Genomic DNA, 18,565 nt, shown 5'->3' with positions numbered 1-18,565 from the left:
TTACGTTTTTTTGTGTGGATAACTGGAAACAGGGGTACGAGTAACATGAACATGAACTGCATAATAGGTAAATAAAGCAGAAGAAAAGGGTTAAATGGCTACAATATAATAAGAGAAAAATTAGGCAAATGAGACGGACCTGATGGCAGTTGCAAATCATAGAGAAATGGAATGACAGACCAGTAGGATCTTTCTCTTCGTTCTCCCGTATAAATTAAGTGAAAAATATGAATCATAAACAAGCACAAATCTCTTAATCGGACAAGTGTAGGAAATATCCCCATTTTTGGCTCACCCCTCAAAAATTGATATTGTAATTGACGGCAACACAAACGAATTGTAGCAATGTAGAAGTGAGGCCCATCAACTTGGATATGAACACGAATTTTCCTCTTTGCTATGCTATGACTTAGCTGTTCGAAACTTCAAACTGTTGGGCAAATCCCCGTATATCCCTCTAGGTCCATGATCTCATTACAATTGTAAATTTGTGTCATTACAAGCATATAAACCAAGAAATTTGCTACTAATCTACATACGTGGATCCAAAATTTAACTCAGTGTGGTGGTGCTGCTGTCAAAACTTTCAAATGTGCAACAGTACAGGGGTAAAATTGTGAAAAGAGAAGTTAATTCAACAATTCTATCCTCAACTATAGATTGGCCAACCGACCCGAGCCAGATCGCCTCCGCCTCCGCCGCTTTTGTCGAATCCGCCAAATGCTTAAAAATAGTAAAAAGCCTGAAAAGCAGATGAGACCGTCAATATACTAGGCCAACAATGAAAGAAGACTTACTTGAAGCTCAGAATATATGTACGACATTCACCAACCTGTAACTGCAACTACTGCAGGTACAAGCCAATGACTAGCAACTAGTTCAGGCACATCCAGCTGCAAACAAGCAAGTTTATCAGCCTTTAGATATGGCAGAGAATACTATGAAAAGAACGATTTAGTAAGACCAAATCTTCTAATTTTTACCTCATCTCTGTACAGCAGACCCAGGTACCTGTTTCCCAAAGAATCACCCTTATTTTTCCCCATAACCTTAGGACGCCTTGATTTGGTAGTATCAACAGTTGAATTTAAGCCTCTCCCCAAATCAATAACATGATAGCCAGGCAATCTTCTGTTTCTCCCCCTGACATGTAAATTATATCCTTTCGTTCCCCATACTTCAAATCTAGAGTCACTCTGACAGATTAAATCCTTTCCCATGACAGCAGAATACATGGAGAAATTTACATCAGTTCTTCGAGACGGTAAGTTGTTGTCATCTTCATACAATGGCATATCTTGCTTAACGGACTCTGAGAAAAGCACTGGATCTTTAATATTTGAACCAGTGAAATCCAATATTTTTCTCAGAAGCCAGTAGCAATTAGTAACCATGTGGCTGCTGTCTAAGCAGTTGGAGTCTCCATAAACAGCAATGCGACCTTCACCAACCTCTAACAGGCCAAGGATAGGGGAGTCTGCCTGAATAAGTCAATACATTGCATAAAATTTCAATATTTGCCAACCATAAATGATTAAAAAGAAGAAAACATCATGTGTGCTTAAATAATCTAATTGTGCGTGGGAGTGTGTGTATGTGGGGCGGGATGATGCTCCCTGAGCCTAAAGAAATTAAGAACATTTATGTCTAATCACCTTGGTCATCCCAGAATTCAGCAGCACATTTTGAGTGGCCCCACTCTCTGAGCTATCCAAAAAAGGAAAGCTGTGTACATACCCACCTCTTGGGAACCTCACTATATCTGTCCCAGATGCATATCGACTCTGCTCACCATCAATAGAAAAATCACCATTCAGAATCTTATCGCCAAAAGCAATCCCAAATGGGGCCAAAAGATCATTTAATGCTGGAATATTTGCACCTCCAGTTACTGGTGTCCACCAGCTCCTTGTGTTATCATCAAAAAATCTCATTTTCACCATTGTGTCCACATTATACCACTCAGAAAAGACAGCCAAACCCAACCCAGTATTAATGACATCATCCCTGAGCTTTGCAATCTCTTCTTGGAAGTATTCATCCTCAAGATCAACCAGCAAAAGTGTCCCATATTGGTTAGCCTCAAAGCATGTAAAAGGAGAGCCAAGCGTCTCAACATAATAGCCAGCATCCCGTAACATGTTGAACATAATGTGATAATTTGTATGTAGGTGATCCCCATGCCAATCAAGAATGTCATTGCGGACATCCAATGAATCTCTTGGAATGTATCCAGGAGGATATTTAATACTATGAAACTGATCCCATAAAACCCGTTTTGATCGTTGTGGAGTTGGAACCACATTCAATTTCAACTGAAGCACACAAGTACTACTTCGAGTGGCCCTCTCTCCTTGGGCTGGAGGACTGTATATTCTAACAGTTACATTGCCCTCAATAACTCCAGAAAAATGTGCACCTTCTTCCTTTATTTGCATGTGCAGTGCTAAATAACCAGTCCAAGGCCAGATGACTTCTGAATAAGTAAAGTGAATGCTTAGAAGATTCCCTTCCTCATCTGAAGGATGCCATGTTGGTGGACTCTGAACATAGCCAATGACACCCATCCCATTCAGAATAGTAGCATTAAATATGACAGGCATGGCACCTGCATAGAGTGGTTGACGACAAAATGGCCAAGCATAGGGACAATCTGTATAATCAAGAACACTAGGGAAGATGCTTGCTCGAGGTTGGTAGCTCTTCAGGATTTCATATGATTCTAATCTGACAAGGAAATAAAAATAATCAGAGCTCCTGATACTGGGACTGGAGACGCAGATAGTCAGAAAAACAAATAGCAAAAACAACAATGATTAACATACTATATAGATATAAAAGAAATAATTCAGAATGTTAAAAAAATGAAAAGCCATTGGATTGGTTGAGCTTACAGATCTACTCTCCCTGCACCCTGTTCATAAATGTTAGGTCCAGCGAGTTTAGCAGCACCCTCAACCAGTGCTTGTTTCATGCTTGCAGGATTCAGAATTTCCTTTCTTTTATTCTCAGGAATGACACTGACAAGCAGACATACGACACCAGCAACTACAGGACTTGCCACACTAGTGCCTGATAAGCTTTTACACCCAGTGCTGATCTTTGATCCCATAATTTCCCGTCCATATGCCACAACATCTGGTTTAACACGACCGTAACTGCAAAGAGAATTAACCAAACATTCAACCATTAATCAGCATCATAAAAAGCTTTCTTGTTAAGAGAGATACACAAGGAACATCATAATAAGAAAAAAAAAACAAAGTGAACATGAGTATAAAAACTGAAATTCTTCATAAGATCAGCACTGAGAAGAAGGAATAGATTACGTATGGTGATACCTACACTTTGAAACATTTTAAAAAAAAAATTCTAGTGGATGGGTTACACTAATAAGAAGCTGTTCTCCAAAATTAAACATATTTCCATCAATACAAATACAGCCCTTGCAAAATAAATCAAGTCAGGAGCCAGGAGAGGCAGGCTTCCTTTTTGTTCTTCTTAACATGAAAAAGATTGTGGGCTAGAAGACTTACTGAATAAAATGAAAGATTCAATAAATAATGTACGTAGTTGGTCAAAATGGAGAAAAAAGGAAAACGACAAACGTAGTAGTGATGTCTTTATTGATTCAAAACTAAGCACGATGAAAATAATCTATATAAATTAATATCATAAATAGAAAGATATGCTACCCATGAGGAATCTCCCAAGTACTCATGCCACGTGAGGAAAATGAGGCTATGTGATCACTATAATCAATGCCACCAACACCAATAACATCACTTTGGTCTGCTGGATTGTTTAAAGTGCCATAAAGTGGCCCATCATTTCCAATGGCTGATACCATAATAATATTATTAGCTGTGATTTCCCAAACCTGGAGAACCATAAAGCAGCAAAGATTAACCAAAGAGGATTTAGCACATGATATCTTCTTCTTTTTAAATAAAAAATGGTATGTGAAAGTATATCTGCACACAAATATTGGAAGGTTTACCTCCAAAGTGGGTAACCTCACTAGCTGATCCTTCCCACTTTGGAAATATATGTCCAAAAAAGACAAGCAATCTTCTTCAAAATGAAAATATTAGAAGAGAAAGTCATCTCATTAAATTTGAATGATCATGACACGGTTCATGGAATTGAAAAGAGATCCAAGAAGCTTGAAGGAGGCAAGTAAATGCATTCAATACAGTCGTAAAGCTTGCAGAAATTCAACAGCTTTTATAAAGCAATGAGACATTACGATTGAAGCATTTCTAAGTGCTAAAAAAACCAAAATTAGGGACAACATCAAGAACATCCAAAAATAGTGAGATGGAAGCAGAGCAGACTAATACCAACATTTTATCACAACTTTCCATTTTTTAAAACCAAAAGATTAAATGATAGTTGACACCTAAGCCCCAATAAATCCACAGGCCATGGGAGTCCTACCTTCTCTACAAATGGGAGATCCAAGTAATCAGGTCCACCTATGCTCAAGTTTAGCACATCCATGTTGGTTGCAATAGCATAGTTGAAAGCATCAAGGAACCAGGAAGTATACGATACCTGCAATAAGCTGAGGACAAAATTCTCATAATCCAGCCAAATTTTATAGAATGAATCAAATGTTAAATTTTGTCCCCCCAAAAAAATCCAATGTGAGAAAAGAAATCTCAGGGTTGATGGATACAGGTCTGCTGTCAGCTTGCCTATTCATTTCTCAGCTAGAATATCTTTTAGTTCCAGTAATGAACAGTTTAAAAGAGCTTAATATTTTTGTAATGCATGCTAGGAATTTTCAAATAGATGAGCAGATAAAATACAGAATGAAATAAAGAACAAGACGAGGTATGACTGCATAGGCTAGGGGGCGACTTCCAACACAGTAAAGAAATTTTCTAATACCAACATGCGTTACCTGTGCATCAGTAAAGACACGAAATGCATAAATTTCAGTATCTGGTGCAAAACCAAGACACTCTGCATCTTCACCAGCAATAACACCGGCCACAAATGTCCCATGTCCAAGATTATCATTTAAAGTATCCTCATTGGTCCAATTAGTACGCTCCTGAAAAATTCGCTTGCAAGGGTCAATATCAAAGCTCCCCATTGAGCCATATTTGGCAAAACAAGAGACACTGTCAATAAGAAATTAAATTTACATAAAACAGAAGTTCCAAGAACCCCATTTTCCCACTAGTAATATACCTTAATGTTTCGAAAATGTGGGTGATTAGCGCGTATTCCAGTATCAAAAATAGCCATTTTGACTTTAGCACCAGTATACCCTTTTCCCCAAAGAGCATCCGCTCCAAACAAGGAAGTAACTTGAGACCTCTGCAGCCAAAAATTCAACAACAATATAAATAAGTCCATAACTTTCCCATTTAACTTCTCAAAAAGAAATTTTATTTTTTTGGACAAATAACAAAACAAATTTTAACTTTAAGCTTATTTAAACAAAGTAAATTTTACCTGCATCAAAAGATGGCGACTCCAATTAATTGAAGAATTACTTAAACCCGAATCGTGGCAATTTTTCTCTTCACTAAACGACATCGAAGTAAAAATCTTTCCGGGTCGTTTTTTCCCATTCTCAAAAGCAGCACCAAGCAACCCCCTGTTATAGCTCAAATCAACGTTCACATCTTTAACTAATCCCAGCCTCTCAATTTTGCCGATCAATGCTTCTTTTACCGAATCCTTAATCGAAACCAACCCGAAATCGGTCGGGAACTTGGAGGCCGGGTTGCGCCTCTCGATCCATTCCCAGCCGTCGGATCGGAGGCTGGATTCTAAGTACGAACGGTGATCGGACGCCGGTTTGTAGACGGTGAACCGGATTATGTAGTTGTTACGGGTGGTTGTGGTTTGGGGTTGGGGTTGGGTTCTGTTTTGGGTTAGGGTTAGGGATTGGTTAACGGTGGGGTCGGAAGAGAGTTTGAAATGGAGAAGAGAGAGGGAGAGGAGAAGAATGAATAGGGAGGATTTGAGAGGAAACGAAGATTGAATTGTGATCATGATGGGCCGTTAACACTTGATTGCTTTGGCGGGAAAGTTCCCTCATCGGATTAGAGAGAAAAGAAAGAGGAAGAGGCTTCTTCCTTCTGTTCCGTCTAACTTCAACTTCACTTGCATTTTCCGCTTCCGACAATCTCGCAATCTGAAAATGGAGGACAAAAAGATCTTTTTCACCTCACTTGTCAATCACTTATTACGGTGACTGCCACGTGAATGTGAGACACGTGGGCTAAAAATGTAATTTTATGCGGCGAATTAAAGTGACGTGGCGTAAATTATCAGGCAGAAATCAAACCCCAAATTCCCAATTCCATGGCTGTGAACTGGATTATTCCAATCAATCAAGCCACCTCACTTAAATTACAGGATACGAAAAAAAAAACCAAAAAAAAAAAGAAAAATTCAAACTTTACCTTTTCTTCTCTTTTTTACTCATAACCAGATAAAATAATATTGAAGTAATTGAATTTTAAATTAATTCAACTCAATTATTATCATCCAAAAACAAGAAACTTATAATTCAGTTCGAATTTAAGTTGAAATTCAAAACTTAAATTAAAATTTAATAAGTTTACATGTATTTATGATATTCAAAACATTTATGACATATTTATTCAAAACATTATTATCATCCAAGATCCTCCACCGCCTTATGCCACCGTCCGCTCATATTTCATTTTTCCATCTCCTTATCTACCGGTGAGCACTTCTCCACTATCTTGTTTTTCTCACCTGACCTTTTAACGTTTCAGGGTGTTTGCTTGCATTTTTCAGGAACTCCGGCTGATTGTGCGTCTTTGGGAGTCTCCTCACTTCTCTTTTCTTCAGTTCCTGAATTGGTAGGTCCCCGGATTTCATATATAGTTATGAAGGACCACGACACTCTTCATCAAAATCTTGCCAACATTTTCGAAAACCAAATTTAGTTAAATTTCGTTAAAACTAGTTCAGGAATCTTGCGAGTTGTCAATGCATGTCTAATTTTGCTGGACAGGTTATCAGTGGGATTAATCAGGGCAGCAACTGTGGTTATCACTGTGGGTAGTATTTTGTGTTATTGAATTTTCATGTGGTTATTTGTTATCGCAAACCAAAATACCACTGAATTAAAATAACAGAAACTTTTAAAAGCATTTCTAATAGTCATTTTATTGTAATGAACTTTCCAAAAAGCACACCTGATAAGCCAAAGGGAACAGATAAAATTTTATTGAACTAACGTTTCCCTAGTTGTAGCTGTTAAATTAGCTGTGTTCCAGATTATGTTCTGTCAAATATGTTGTGGATTTAGTTGTCTGACAAGCATTCCTATGTCATACGTTTTTTGTATGTTATCTTTAACCGCCATTGGTATGATAATTATGCTACCCTTGATAGCAATTTTGAACATGGATTTGGAAATTTAATTTTTTGCAGCCGTGGCTCGTTTGAGTTAGAGTAGAAGTTTTGCAAGGAAAAAAAAGATTGTAGTTGTTTTGACAGTGTGGTTGGAGATGTGTACTGTTGTTTGTTGGTTTTGGCTTTTGTTGGCATACATTTGTGCTTTACAGAGTCGTAGGTCAAGAGTTTATAAGAAGAGAAGGATCAATGTCGTGGGTGAATCGACTTCAATTGATGAAGCAATTATGAATGCTGCCATGCTATTGTGTGAGAAAATAAGCGAGGTTGGAATGCAATTGATCTAGGCTTTTGGGACTGAAATGATCCTGCATCAAATGTTTCAAGAGTTACATGCTGCATTAGGTGAGATTGAAGGTTTACAGAGGATGAAAGGGATATTGCAGGCATCAAATTTGCTGATCGTCCAGTTCAAATGCTTCTGTTTTTCAGTCTTCAGCCTAGCCGCAGACTTGGATTGGTGAGAAGGTTTATTAACTTCGATGGGTGAGAAAGTTTATTGGAATCTAAAATGGAGAATGGTTTTGTTCTTTTGGATGATAGAGTTTATATGAACCTAAGATAGAGAATGGTCTGTTCTTCTAAGACTTTGTTGTTAGCTGGTTTGTTCATCTTCTGAGACAATTTAGATTAAAGTATTTTCTAATAGTTTTAGTAGTAGTTGTAGTTATTTAGATTAAAGTATTCCTGTCTTGCTTTTCTGTAATTCCAGGGTAATTTAGGTTTATATGGTACTTAAATTATTGGATTAATGGGTTCTTTTAGGTTAGGTTAAGTGATTTATGTGGTTTGGTTTTATTAGCAGCCAGATGTGTCTTTATAACAGGAAGAGCGAAACAGCGGTAACGACATTTCACGTTATCAGTGCATTAATTACCCGTTGCAAAATTGTAAAGCAATCTCTACCATTTACAATTATTTAAATATGCATAGGAAGTGATTGGATACGAGATATAAATCATGAAAAATATTATTTAATTATAATAAAGAGTATTTTTGTTTTTTAATACAAATTATCTGTTGATTATAATAAGTGATATTTTTGTTTGTTAGTATAAAATATTATTAAAGTATAATAAAAGGTATTTTTTGTTTAAATAATGGGTATTTTTATCTTTTTCATAAATATTATCAAAATTATAATGAAGGTTATTTTTGTATTTTGTTAATAATATTATTTAATTACAATGCTAGTTATTTTTTTCTTTTGATGAAAATATTATTAGGGGTTAAATAAAGGTATTTTCGTCTTTTGACCTTAAAATGTTTTTTTTAAATCTACCTTAAAATGTTATTAAATTATAATAAAGAGTATTTTGCTATTTTAATGATAATATTATTGAATTATAGTAAAAGATAATTTAATTCTATCACTTATTCGTTGAATATTTTTGTCTTTTGATTAAAATAAATTCTAAATTTTTACAAAAGATATCTTTGTAATTTTATCACTTATTTTTTATTGTTTTGAAACTCTTTTTGTCAATCAATTATTAAAATAATATTAAAATAAAAGTTTATTTTATAAATAAAATTACAAAATAGTTATTTTTATTTTTTATGAAAAAATATTTTATCTTTTTATTTTATTTGATAAAATCAACATACTTAAATTTTAGTTGAATTTATAAATTATATAATAAACACATAATAAAATATTTTAATTTAATTAAGTGTTTGTTTTATTTGATTTTTTTCTATTTATTTACCACTTAAAAACAAAAATTGAATCAAACAAAATTTTAAAAAACAAAATCTAAAAAAATTTTCAAAAAAACTTCAAACTTTTTCTTAATTTTTTATTAACCAAATTAACTTAAAGAGAGTTTTTTTTCTTCAAAAAGTATCCTCTTCTATAATATTACCTTCTCAAAAAATACCTTTCTCTCTTTATGGATCTCTTTCTTTTCCCTCTCTACAAATCACCTTCATCTATTATATTTTTAAAAATTTATTGTAAATAAATTAAAAAAGTAAATTAAATTTTTTCTGATTGTGAATAAAAAAATTTATAATTAATAAAAAATTATTTATTGAATATATTTTATAATAATTTTAATCAAAATTAAAATTTATATAAATTATTTTATCATACAGCTGAAATAGACTCTAAATTCATATTTGAGTAACTGAAAAATGAATAAACTTGAGTATTCACCCAAACTAAAGTCGAACAATTTAAATCATTTCAAGTGATAAGAATATGAAAGGCATCCTCTTCACTTGCATAACAGTGTTGTATCCGACCGTATATTCCACAGGGAGGGGGGGGACAGTGGTTGGGGTTTGAGGATTGTAATTGCTTCTTGGGTTCAAGCTTAAATACTCTCTTTTGGATTTTCAGTAAGAGGCTGACCCGGAAATTCTAGGCAAAGAATACCAGCAGTGCACGCCGCACTGCTTGAACCCAGTAAATGGCGCGAGGCCTACTCCTTTGCTCACAAACCAGAACCATAGCCAAGCTTTCATTCTCACTCCCAAATCGCAAATTCCGGTTCAAGCCCCACTATCATCACCTTTACTATGAACATCAAAATCTTCCTTCAACGCGCGTCTTTTGCCACTGTGTTAGCTCCCAACCGTCAACAGTAGTAGATATGGCCAAGTACAACGAAGCTTTCTCCAGGCGAATGGCCATGGCCGGCCTCAAACCCCACAACCACATCGGTTAGCTTCTTTTTGCTCTTCCCTTTGTTGGTTTTCTGTTTGTTTCTCGAGAAAACACATTAGGAGGCCTGAAAACAATGGGCTTTTACCAGATACTGCTATTTTTCATATTGGTTTTAAGATTTTTTCTTAAATAAGTTGGTTATTCAAATTAGTAAAGATTGATTTTTTGCTTTTTTGCCTTTTTTTTTAGCTTTAGGAGTATCTGGGGGACCGGATAGCATGGCTTTGTGTGTTCTAGCAGCTAATTGGAAAACTGAAGGCCTATATGGCAGTGACAAGAGTGGAAATTGCATTGATGGTCTCTTGGCAATAATTGTTGATCATGGGCTACGTCCAGAGAGCAAAGATGAAGCAAGTTTAGTGGGACATCGGGTTGCAGAAATTGGTATGTTTTAGTTTATCAGTACATGTTGAGTTTGTAACTTATCCTTGGATGGCTAACATGAGTTTGGTGTAGGAATCAGATTTGAGATTGCCCGTTGTGATTGGTCAAATGGCAAGCCAAAACAAGGTCATTTGCAAGAAGCTGCTCGTGACATGAGGTTGTTATTTCCCCTTTTAAAGTTTGTTGAAATTGCTTGCTGGCCTGCTGGTAGAGCTGTTAAGCACTTCCTTTTTTTTTATTTCATTCTTCTTCTTTTTTTTGTAATTATGCTTTATATTTGTGGTTCAATTTGACAAGGATAATCATTTAATTTGAATCTTTTGTTTTCCATTAATTGTGCTTGAATTTCAGGTATAAAATATTTCAGGATGTTTGTATGCAAAACCAGATCAGTGTTTTACTTGTTGCACATCATGCAGATGACCAGGTTTTTACCAACATTAATGTGCTTCATACAGTTTGCATATCTTTGCATGTATACAAGATTGCAAAAGTTGCATTAAGTCTTTAGTTATTTGGTTTTATTGAAAGCAAAAGTTCCATACTCAATTTGTTTAAACTGAAAAGAAACAATTAAACTGTTTTTGGTTTCTCACTGCATGATTAAAACATGAATGCACAGATGGGATTCTAAAAATGGTAATTTTTTATCCACAATGTAGGCTGAGTTATTCATTCTTAGATCATCTCGTGATAGTGGGGTCCTTGGACTTGCTGGCATGGCATTCACATCTCAAGTGTTCTCTTCACATACATATTTTAGTAACAAAGATTGGAAATGTCATAGCATTCTTCTAGTGCGGCCACTTCTGGATTTTTCAAAAGAAGACATGTACAAGGTTAGTGCAAAGAATTCAGTGTGATTGATTGTTGCCTTTGCAACAATTCAGTTCTTTTTTTTTTTTTTGGATAAACTGCGACAATTCAGTTCTGTTATTGCTGTTTTAATGTTCTCTTTTACTAGTATTTTTATAAACTCTAAATGGATCTTTTTTTTTACTCTTTTTGATAGATATGTCAAGGGAGTAACCATGATTGGGTTGAGGATCCAACAAATCGAAGTTCATTATTTGCTCGGAATAGGATTCGGATGTCACTGGGAAATTTGTCATCTTGTGAGTAGTGATAGATGTTACCATTTTGGTTATATGGATACTGTTGTCGTGCATGACAATCATGTTGCTTAAAATTATAACTTTCTGTCATATATGATGGTTTTCCCTTACTGATCTTGCTGCTGAGTTGCCAAGGCTTGAGGTCATATGAGATCTCATTTGAAATTTTGTATTAATACATTGTTTATTCATACCGTTACTAGAAAAGAATTATACTTTAGGCTTCAAATTTTGAAATAACTACTCTCTTTTCCAGGTATCTTTAAGTCTGAACTACAAGCAGTTATTTCTGCCTGTCGTAAAACACGCACCTATGTTGATCAAATTTGTAACAATTTGATAAATCAGACTGTCACAATAATGGAAGTAAGCATTCTTTTGATGTTTGGGAGATTTTAGTTGTCCATTAGTCCTTACTTTAATTTGACTTTAGTATATTACTGCAAGTGAATTCATTATGATGGATTACTTTTGCAGCAGGGTTATGCAGTTATCGATTTAGAGGCACTTGATCCATCAAAAATTGAGGACATATGCCTGTCTAAATTCATGGCATTGGTTTTACAGGTACTAAACCATTTAGAATATCTCTAATTTTTATGAGGGAATCTGGAATGCTTCTATTAATTTTCTTTTGTTGTAACATGTCAGTATATTTCACAAAGGCACAGGCCAATTAGAGGTAGTACTTCAAAATTGCTGTTGCAATACATTCGTACCATCCCATGCAAGGTACATTACTTTCACTAAAGTTGTATTTGCATTTCTTGTGCAATTATTTACTTTTGTTCTCTGTTGCAAGTGCAAATTTCTTGATTTTTGCTTTTGAAAATTTGTGCAGACCTCCCTTACTGCTGCTGGTTGCTACATTTGTCCAGCTCCTGGGTCTAAGGGTACCAAAGCTCTGATATGCTGCTCTGTTCATGGTCCTCTGCCTTCAAAGGCAGAATTATTTCAAGCACACTCTAGTGAAGAGCAGAAGCATTGTTTTTCAAATGAGTTGGAACAAATTATAGCAAATGGAAAATCATATTCTATTAACTTGGTCCCTAATGCATCCAAAGTGCAGTTTTTGAACATGGGGTCTGCGTCAGTTCTAGATGAAGCCCAGAGACTAGATATTGTCAGTGAGTCAACCTATAGAAACTCTATTTTATTGCAAAAGGAGGAAGTCAAACGTTTCAAGTCTAAAACTGATGAACTTGTGTCTGAATGTAAGGCAAAGCAGGAAGCTGAACATGTTGCTGCATTTCTGAGTGAACCACTTCTCCATGGGCAAACATGCTTCTTCATGAACCGGTTCATTATCTCATGGAAAGTAAGCAAAGAAATTTCTTGGAATGTTTTTCCCAGAGAAGCTTATTGTCTCTCATATTTGGGAAGGGAAAGTCAGCACAGTCATTGCTGTTGTATAAAGAGGCATGACATGGTAGCCAAGATTCGTCCCATGATTGATGCTGATTGGCTCTATCTTGCCGAGTTGTTGAAGTGGCCAAGTTCAGATAATTTTGAAGCGACAAAACTTCCTTTCTCTATAGAAGCAAATCCGTTAACCAAGAAGACAAAAATATGCTCAGATTATTCAAGATTATCCGCAAAAGGAGCTCTCAAATCACTGAAATCTGTCCCTGCTGCAGCAAGAAGAAGCATTCCGGTCCTGGTCAATCATGATGGACAGCTACTTGGCATCCCAGTATGTTAAATTCTTCCTGTTAGTTACAAGTGTAGCATCTCATTGAAACCACTCTGATTTCTTTGATATCTTATGCAAATTCATTTTATTGAGCACATTCAAATTTTCTTTGAAGCAAATTATTAAAACAATTAGTTCATGCACTCTTTTCCCTAATCTTTTCTGCTATATTATCTTGGAAGGCATTCTTGACAGTAAACAGCTTCATCATGTGTATGATTCCTTCATTTCTTTTAGATAGGTGGGGAGTTTATTAGAATCTTTCTTCTCCCTAACAATTTTGTTTCTTCTCTTTCAGAGCATTGGCTTTAACCATTGCCCTTTCTGGATGACATCTGCTGTATTCAAGCCAAGAGTACCGCTTGGAGGGGGACACAGTTCCTTTCTTTAGTCTTCTTAATTTCAGTTTATCAGGTCTTGATTTTATACATGCCTGGGATACTTGGAGGAATGCTATTTTCCCCCTGAAAAAGCTTGGAGAAATGCTGGGTATACATCACATTTTATGTGGTAAACTAAAGTTGAAAATGTAACTACAAAGCTCTCCTTAGGCCTCTCATTTATCCCTTCTCTTTATAATTCATTTGTTTCTTTTTATGGTTGTAACATCATTTTCCTTCTATATTTTAGCAGCAGAGCCATTCTTTTAAATGTACAGCATTACAAAGTGTTAATAATACTTTTTATTTTTGTCAGATTTACTGGTGTCCTTTCTGGCTTATCTTGTTGGCACGCCACTGGACCTGAAGCTCAATACACCCGGTCCATGCAGCTCAACAGGCATCACCCATATTTTACCAGTAGATGTTAGCCGTAGTCAATTTATACAGAATGAAGAATAGGGTTTCTGTGAGCTCATTCCATTTGAGTGAAGATTGATTGGACATTTATGAAAGCTTAAAACAATTCAATCACTCCCCATAACCCAACATCAAAAACCCCAGTTGGCATTTTGGGGATGTTCGTTAATTCTTTCAACAGTATATGAATTATTCCGTTGTACAATTGGAAATATGATCAGTAAGAGTAAAAAAAAAAAAATACAAATGTAGGAGAAGTATCACAATCTGCCTTGGCCTCCTCGTTCCTTCAATGAGGTAAAAGAAGAAAAACGCTGCTTCCAGGGAGCATCCTTCTGTTGCTCAATCCATGACAAAAAGGCACTGTCTAACAAGCAGAAGATATTAACATAAAGGAGTTGGTATCTCACAGGAACATAACGGAAATTTGCAACCTGAACAATTGGCCATACACCACCCTCCAAAATCAAGGCTGGGAGGAAATCCCTCATAACATCTTCCTTCACTTGGGCAACACTTTTGCCGGTGGAGAACCCCATATAAGTGAAAAATACAAACAGGTCAAAGGGGCCAAAGATAAGGCCATCCATTGCAACTTTTGTAGCAACAAACCTTGCTGACTTTGGGCGTAGATGAAGCCTCATCTTTATAAATTTGTCCAAGCCTTCATACCTACATGAAGCAAGGGCAGGTTCTGAGCAGTTGCCAGGTCAACTTATGAACGGCATCCAGCATACTCAATTCAAGGGATACTTACCACTGACAATTTTAGACATAATTGTGTTTCCCTAATTTCATTTCAAAAGCTAGTTCTAAGTTCTCATTTACAATTTTCCTTCCAGTCTTCTTCATATTTGTGCTATTAATCTGAAAGAACTAAGAAGAATTCTGCAAGCTCTTTTCATATGTATTCAAGGCACCAGTGTTTGGAATTTCAAGACACAAAATTTTCTTGTTCCTACCTATTCTTTAGCCTCAGTAAAAACCTTGAATATCCTGGATGCATGAAGAAGGTTAACTCACAATTATCTGTAAATCAGATAAATTGATTCATTATTTGTACATATTAAAACAAAATTTCTCACTAACTGTCAAATGCTCTCCCAACTCCAAGAACTACCTTCTAAGGTAGATTTCATTTTTTTTTCTCTGAGCACAAACCTCAATCTAATTTAAGACAGTGCTCTATTAAAGAGTATAGTGTAGCAGATAAACAGAAATGCTAAAACACTCACAGGAAAGGAACAAGGAAGCAAAATGTACCAAAAGTGTCCAACTGGTCCAACGAAGCCAAATCCAAACATACTTGTGATAGCTACCCGTTTCCAATTGACTTTAAATTCTTGCTCTTCATCCTGCTAAACAATACACCAATTATTGTCTTACTAACATAAGAGGAGCTCATCTATCCAGAACTCAACTTCAGCAACCACTAAAGCTGATCAATAGAAATTGTATATCTAACATCCAATTATGGTTCTAACCAACAAAACATTAGACAACGGGTACAAAAACATAATATATAGAACATATGTCCATTTGATACAACTAGTTAATGATCAACATGAAAATGTTATTCTTTGATATCATGACCTTAACCATGCCATACAAAAGAGTTTAGCTCAAACTGTGAAAAGAAAATAGAATAAACTATGCACTGAGTAGTTCTATTTCCTTTAGGTGACACCTTTGTCACACTGAAAAATCTTACATGCACAATAAACACTAAAATAGTGAGTAAGGGATATAGGAAATATGGCATTCGATTATGAATAAACCAAGGATTAATATCGACCAGAAAGCATAAGACCAACCAAAAGCAAACTCTTAAAAGGACCAACTGCCTAACCAACAAATTCATGATTTGGAAATGATTTCTACAGTTCAATTAAGTAAATGTATCAGCAAGTTTTGTTATTCTTGCTGTGAAACTTGAGGAAACTGGTGCTAATATATAAAATGCATGAAACAATAAGATCAATCAACTCTAATAAACAAATATATGGGAACAAGTTATCCAATCACAACCACACAAGATTTACAGATTCATGCTACTGGCATTATTATTCATCTAAGATTTTTCACTTCATTTTATCCAAGGGCTAGATGTAAACGAGAGTATAAACAAGAAAATAAAGTAGAAGCAACTCAAAACTTAATTCACTAGTTATTAACAATTTTTTGACTACTAAGAATTGTACACCATAATGTCATCGAAGCCATTGTGACCATAAACTATGGGCATGCATTGATGCTAACAAAGACACACATGCATCTTTCAAGATTAGAAAAGGGGTAAACAGTTTAAACCACAACAGCAAAGGGAGAAGAACACAGTGAGCAGGCTTTCCTTAAAAGCTCTTTCTATCAAGTGAACCCTTGTAGCACATCGGAATGTCTTATGGACCTAGATTGACCGCATTAGTCATTCAGAATTTAGACCAGAAAACATGGAAACCATTATCACAAGACACAAATATAAGTCTGTTACAAAACCGGCGCCTATCATATCTGTTCTTGCAATGCCAAACATTTTTCCAATAATGGCCTCATTGGAAATAGAAGCCATCATCAAATTTAATTCATATGACCATATGTTTTTTTGGATACAATTTACATGAACACTTAAAAATGAAACCTTTATAAATTCCTTGAACATCACCAACCAATAACATTCAATCACCGACAGGCTATGGATAAGCGCATATAGAAAAATCAAGGATAGTTAGAAGTAGCAATGCTAGCCCTGTGGATAAAAATGGAATATCCCAAATAAAAACCATCGATGAAGATTGCAAGAACCTACGAGACACCAACATAAAAAACAAAGCTTGCAGGTAACCTTTTTTTAAAAAAAGAAAAGGAACTTTCAAATGATATGACAGCAACACAGATACCCAATGGCTCAGATAGGTGAAGAATGGGCATAGAAGTTCTTAAAAAAAAACAATATGAAAATATAAGATTGATAAAAAGGGGTATTCTGGGGATTGGAAAAAGGGAAAAAGGTGCTTACCTTGTATTGGAGGCGTTTCTTTGCGGTGGAATGGGTGATGTATTGAGCAGCAATATCCCCGAAGCCCCAAAGGAAACCTGAGCTGATAACTTGTGTTTTCACAGGATGAAGAGATAAGCAGCTCTGATACCATTTCCACATCCTCAACATTTTATGAGAAAAAAAAAAGAAGAGAAGGTGAAGAAGCAACGAATGGGGGTGGAGAGAGGAAAGGGGAGGCTATGAGAGAAATTTGGAACCCATGTCCTATTGATGACCACCTTGCCAGGAGGAGGTCAGCCCATGCCTATCTCCATGACTCATCATCTTATTTGGCTGCCGGCTACTAGGACGAAATGAAGAAAATATTTGTTATTATATCTATTCAAAACACCAGAAGTTTGACAATTATTATGATTAACTAACAAATCCCCTTTTAATAAAAAAAAAATGTTCCCCAAATTTAGTAGTAGCTTTTATCGGTTCGGGCTAGTAACACTTGGGAGTGGTTGGTACTCGTAATCATTAGCTCTCTTAATTATTAGTATTTATTTTTATCGATAATTATTAAGTTCTCTTACGAGACTGTAATTACTATTAAATTTATTTGTATTTGTCTAAATACAGTAGTATTACTATTTGTATTGGTATAAAATGGTACTAAATTATATTATATAGCTTTTGAGCAATATCTTTTTTTTTTAAATTAAAATAAGTGATAAAATATATGTAATGAGTCATATTCAAACACCACTAATCTAATAATTTTTTAAATTTAAATTACATAACTCTCAAAAACTTAAAAGCAAATTATTAATAATATTTGATTTAAATCATTATATAAATATTACAATACATATATATTTATATACATTTAAAACAGTGACCTGACTCAAGATCTCAACCTTAGATATTACAGACAAAATTATTTAAACAATTTAACGAGTTGCAGTCAACTCTTAAGGTTTGTTTTATGAAAACTAAAGAAAGAGGAAAACAAATTGAATTATGTAGTTAAGTATTTAGACTTTTAATCCAAGAGATAAGAACTACACCAGCCACCAAGAATAACATATTGCGCACCTGCATAATAGTATTGTTTATGTACGTATCAGCTGCACTATATACTTCCAAATACTCTAAATTTTAAAAGGCAATTATTTATATTTTTCTATTTGATACGCAAGGATTGTTATATTACATTATGCAAAATTTTAATTTATATCTCATAAATCTTATATTATTCAAAGTAAGATTTCAGGTTGAGAATTTTAGAATAAAATTTTAAATTATAATCACGAAATATAATTAAAATTTATACAAAAACTTAAATATTTTATTAATGATTATTTTATAGACATTACTTAAGATGTTAATATTATATTAAATTCAATAATTAGCTACTAATATGATAATATTTAATATATTAAATGTAGATATTATTTTATATAGTGAATGAATTTTTTTCAAAAAAAATCTTAGAATTAAAATACA

The 18,565-nt window shown here is 34.8% G+C and overlaps 3 protein-coding genes and 1 long non-coding RNA gene across 7 annotated transcripts; 2 read left to right on the top strand and 2 right to left on the bottom strand.

Moving 5' to 3' along the window:
• Positions 1–120: 120 nt before the first annotated feature.
• Positions 121–6,163, bottom strand: S1P (SITE-1 protease). The gene is made up of 10 exons (XM_007013101.3): positions 5,470–6,163; positions 5,203–5,331; positions 4,910–5,062; positions 4,441–4,557; positions 3,696–3,880; positions 2,895–3,158; positions 1,656–2,727; positions 984–1,481; positions 833–893; positions 121–742 (listed from the first exon to the last, which is right to left on the bottom strand). Exons 1-10 carry the CDS (start codon positions 6,013–6,015, stop codon positions 654–656), a joined length of 3,114 nt encoding a protein of 1,037 aa, XP_007013163.1. The 5' UTR covers positions 6,016–6,163; the 3' UTR covers positions 121–653.
• A 262-nt stretch (positions 6,164–6,425) lies between these two features.
• Positions 6,426–8,217, top strand: LOC108663196 (uncharacterized). The gene is made up of 3 exons (XR_001929209.2): positions 6,426–6,714; positions 6,790–6,854; positions 7,432–8,217. It is a non-coding gene; the product is annotated as an uncharacterized LOC108663196 (long non-coding RNA).
• A 1,423-nt stretch (positions 8,218–9,640) lies between these two features.
• Positions 9,641–14,281, top strand: RSY3 (Adenine nucleotide alpha hydrolases-like superfamily protein). 3 transcript variants are annotated; one of them, XM_018128116.2, is made up of 13 exons: positions 9,641–10,080; positions 10,274–10,468; positions 10,541–10,625; positions 10,820–10,895; positions 11,131–11,307; positions 11,481–11,583; positions 11,840–11,949; positions 12,061–12,150; positions 12,235–12,315; positions 12,425–12,706; positions 12,803–13,276; positions 13,575–13,805; positions 13,973–14,281. In XM_018128116.2, the coding sequence occupies exons 1-12, from the start codon at positions 9,828–9,830 to the stop codon at positions 13,665–13,667; spliced, it is 2,019 nt and encodes a 672-aa protein (XP_017983605.2). In that variant the 5' UTR covers positions 9,641–9,827; the 3' UTR covers positions 13,668–13,805; positions 13,973–14,281. The 3 variants fall into 3 exon arrangements, with proteins under 3 accessions (XP_017983605.2, XP_017983604.2, XP_088666151.1); XM_018128115.2 differs by having other exon boundaries at positions 9,643–10,080; positions 12,064–12,150; positions 12,425–13,276; XM_088810025.1 differs by having other exon boundaries at positions 9,643–10,080; positions 12,425–13,276.
• On the bottom strand, positions 14,208–17,480 carry LOC18588590 (Peroxisomal membrane 22 kDa (Mpv17/PMP22) family protein). Of its 2 annotated transcripts, none has more exons than XM_018128117.2 (3): positions 17,093–17,480; positions 15,340–15,434; positions 14,208–14,748 (listed from the first exon to the last, which is right to left on the bottom strand). In XM_018128117.2, the coding sequence occupies exons 1-3, from the start codon at positions 17,240–17,242 to the stop codon at positions 14,337–14,339; spliced, it is 657 nt and encodes a 218-aa protein (XP_017983606.2). In that variant the 5' UTR covers positions 17,243–17,480; the 3' UTR covers positions 14,208–14,336. The 2 variants fall into 2 exon arrangements, with proteins under 2 accessions (XP_017983606.2, XP_007013158.3); XM_007013096.3 differs by having other exon boundaries at positions 15,340–15,431; positions 17,093–17,474.
• Between the last annotated feature and the right edge of the window lie 1,085 nt (positions 17,481–18,565).

The sequence above is a fragment of the Theobroma cacao genome, chromosome 9, assembly GCF_053813885.1.
Source record: "Theobroma cacao isolate CCN51 chromosome 9, ASM5381388v1, whole genome shotgun sequence".
In the NCBI taxonomy this organism is placed as follows: domain Eukaryota; kingdom Viridiplantae; phylum Streptophyta; class Magnoliopsida; order Malvales; family Malvaceae; genus Theobroma; species Theobroma cacao.
The sequence above is the reverse complement of the archived record's forward strand: the minus strand, read 5'-3'. Positions and strand labels throughout refer to the sequence as shown.